General features: G+C 33.5%; 1 protein-coding gene across 4 annotated transcripts in view; it reads left to right on the top strand.

Moving 5' to 3' along the window:
• LOC119585259 (muskelin-like) overlaps positions 1 to 1938 on the top strand; it is a 23302-nt gene that overhangs the window by 5364 nt on the left and 16000 nt on the right. For all 4 annotated transcript variants that reach the window (XM_037933930.1, XM_037933928.1, XM_037933929.1 and 1 more), the window contains exons 3-7: positions 237 to 379; positions 572 to 671; positions 1022 to 1120; positions 1369 to 1561; positions 1684 to 1820. In XM_037933930.1, coding sequence (XP_037789858.1) covers positions 237 to 379; positions 572 to 671; positions 1022 to 1120; positions 1369 to 1561; positions 1684 to 1820 — 672 coding nt within the window. The remainder of the gene's footprint in view (positions 1 to 236; positions 380 to 571; positions 672 to 1021; positions 1121 to 1368; positions 1562 to 1683; positions 1821 to 1938) is intronic.

The raw sequence follows: 1938 nt of genomic DNA, 5'->3' as shown, positions 1-1938 counted from the left end.
TCATATCTATTTGTGCATGCATAAGTGAGTGCGTGTGTGTGTGATTAATTATCCGTATTAAGAAAGCAGTTTATGTAGATTTATAATTCAAGACAATATAAATGTATAATCTTGTTATATTAATGTCAATGTTTCATATGCTTCATTATGTATTATTTATGTATTATTAATTATAAATCTAGTTGTTCATACTTAAGTTTATATAAACTCTAATTGCATTTTGTGTATCGTTTCAGTTCCTGATATTAAAACTAGAACGTCCAGCAGTGTTAAAAACTATAACTTTTGGGAAGTATGAAAAAGTACACGTCTGCAACATCAAAAAATTTAGGGTCTATGGAGGTTTATCAGATGACAACATGGTGCTCCTGTTAGAGAGGTGAATAAAATATTTGTATAATTGGGCTAATGGTAAATGTTGGTTGACAGGGGAATATTTTTGTCCTTAACATTGGTTAAACACTATGTGCAACATAGTAATGTGCTTAGAATGGAATGCTATTCGAACAATTTTGTAGAAGTGATTTCCTTTTGAAAATTCTGATTATTGTTAAGCTGTCTTCTTTTCCAGTGGATTGAAAAATGACACTGTCCCTGAGACTTTTCTATTAAAGCACACAGTGTCTGGACATCAGTTTCCAGTTCGCTATGTAAAGATAGTTCCTTTACAGGTAAGCCATATATTTGTCAGGTTACAGATGGAATAAATCTGTGTAATAAAATTCATATGCTTTTATAGTAGTAGGTTTGAGAGATATGGTGTCAGTGAGGAAACTTCATGCACTATCATTAAACTAATTTTCTTTCTTTGTAACACTTCTGAGTTGAGCTTTCTGTTTTTAGGATGGAAATTCAATTAAACATGGAAGTGAGACTTAACAAGTATGAAACTTTCAGACTTGTCCCTGCTCTTGCTTTCAAGAGAAAAATGGTAAACATTAATAACTAAATAAAATAAGGAAACACCCAGTTATCCTGATATCATAATTAGTTTATCTCAAAAACTTGCTTCTTATTTCAGTCATGGGGATCAACCTTCAACTTTAGTATTTGGCATGTTAGTCTTGGAGGCTGTGAGGACTGGAACATTGTGCAGAAGTGTATCAACTGGTATACAACTGTAAGCTAATTAGCAATCTTTTTTTGTAATGAAGAAAGTTTTTGATTGAGTCATGTTTATCTTTATTTTCTCTAATGTTGCTTTGCTTTCTGTCTTTTCCGAGTAAGGTTGGTATTATTAAGCTTGTTGCTTTTTTAGTACTACTGTGTTTGAATGTGTGGTGTGTATATATATAAGTGAGAGTTTTTTATATCTATGATTTGAAGTTTCATGGCTCAAATAAATAAATATTTGATTTTTGAATGCAGTATCGGGAAAGAGAAGCCATCCGCCTGTGTCTGAAACATTTTCGCCAGCATAATTACACAGAAGCATTTGAATCTCTGGAGAAGAGGACACGCGTCACTTTAGAAGATCCTAGACTAACAAAGCTTCACAAACTCTTAGTGGAACAAGGAGATTTTGATGGCAGTGAGAAACTCATAAGCGAAGCAGCACGAGGTAAAAATCACGCTCCAAAACAGGAGTTGAAGATAAATGTGGTATTTAGATAATTTTTTTTCCATCTTGTCTATGAGCTAGCATAGTTGATATCTAAAATATGTCCTCATTTCCTTTCCTAGATGGGTTGTTTCAACAGTACATCAGCCAACAAGAATATAAGCCACAGTGGACACCCATCATCCCATCCCCAACTGGCAGTCGTCAGCAGCCTGGCATGAGAGGTGGTCACCAAATGTGTATTGACACAAATACTCAGGTAAATATATCATTGCAGTCATTAGTTGCAAAGTCTTGTTCATTTTCTTTCCCTTTAAAATTATGTGAATTACATTTGAAAAGAAATAGATAAGGAAGAAGAAATGTATATAACTCTG

The sequence above is a fragment of the Penaeus monodon genome, chromosome 19 (genome assembly GCF_015228065.2).
Source record: "Penaeus monodon isolate SGIC_2016 chromosome 19, NSTDA_Pmon_1, whole genome shotgun sequence".
Lineage (NCBI taxonomy): Eukaryota > Metazoa > Arthropoda > Malacostraca > Decapoda > Penaeidae > Penaeus > Penaeus monodon.
Note: the sequence above shows the minus strand (reverse complement) of the source record. Positions and strands in the feature narration are given on the sequence as shown.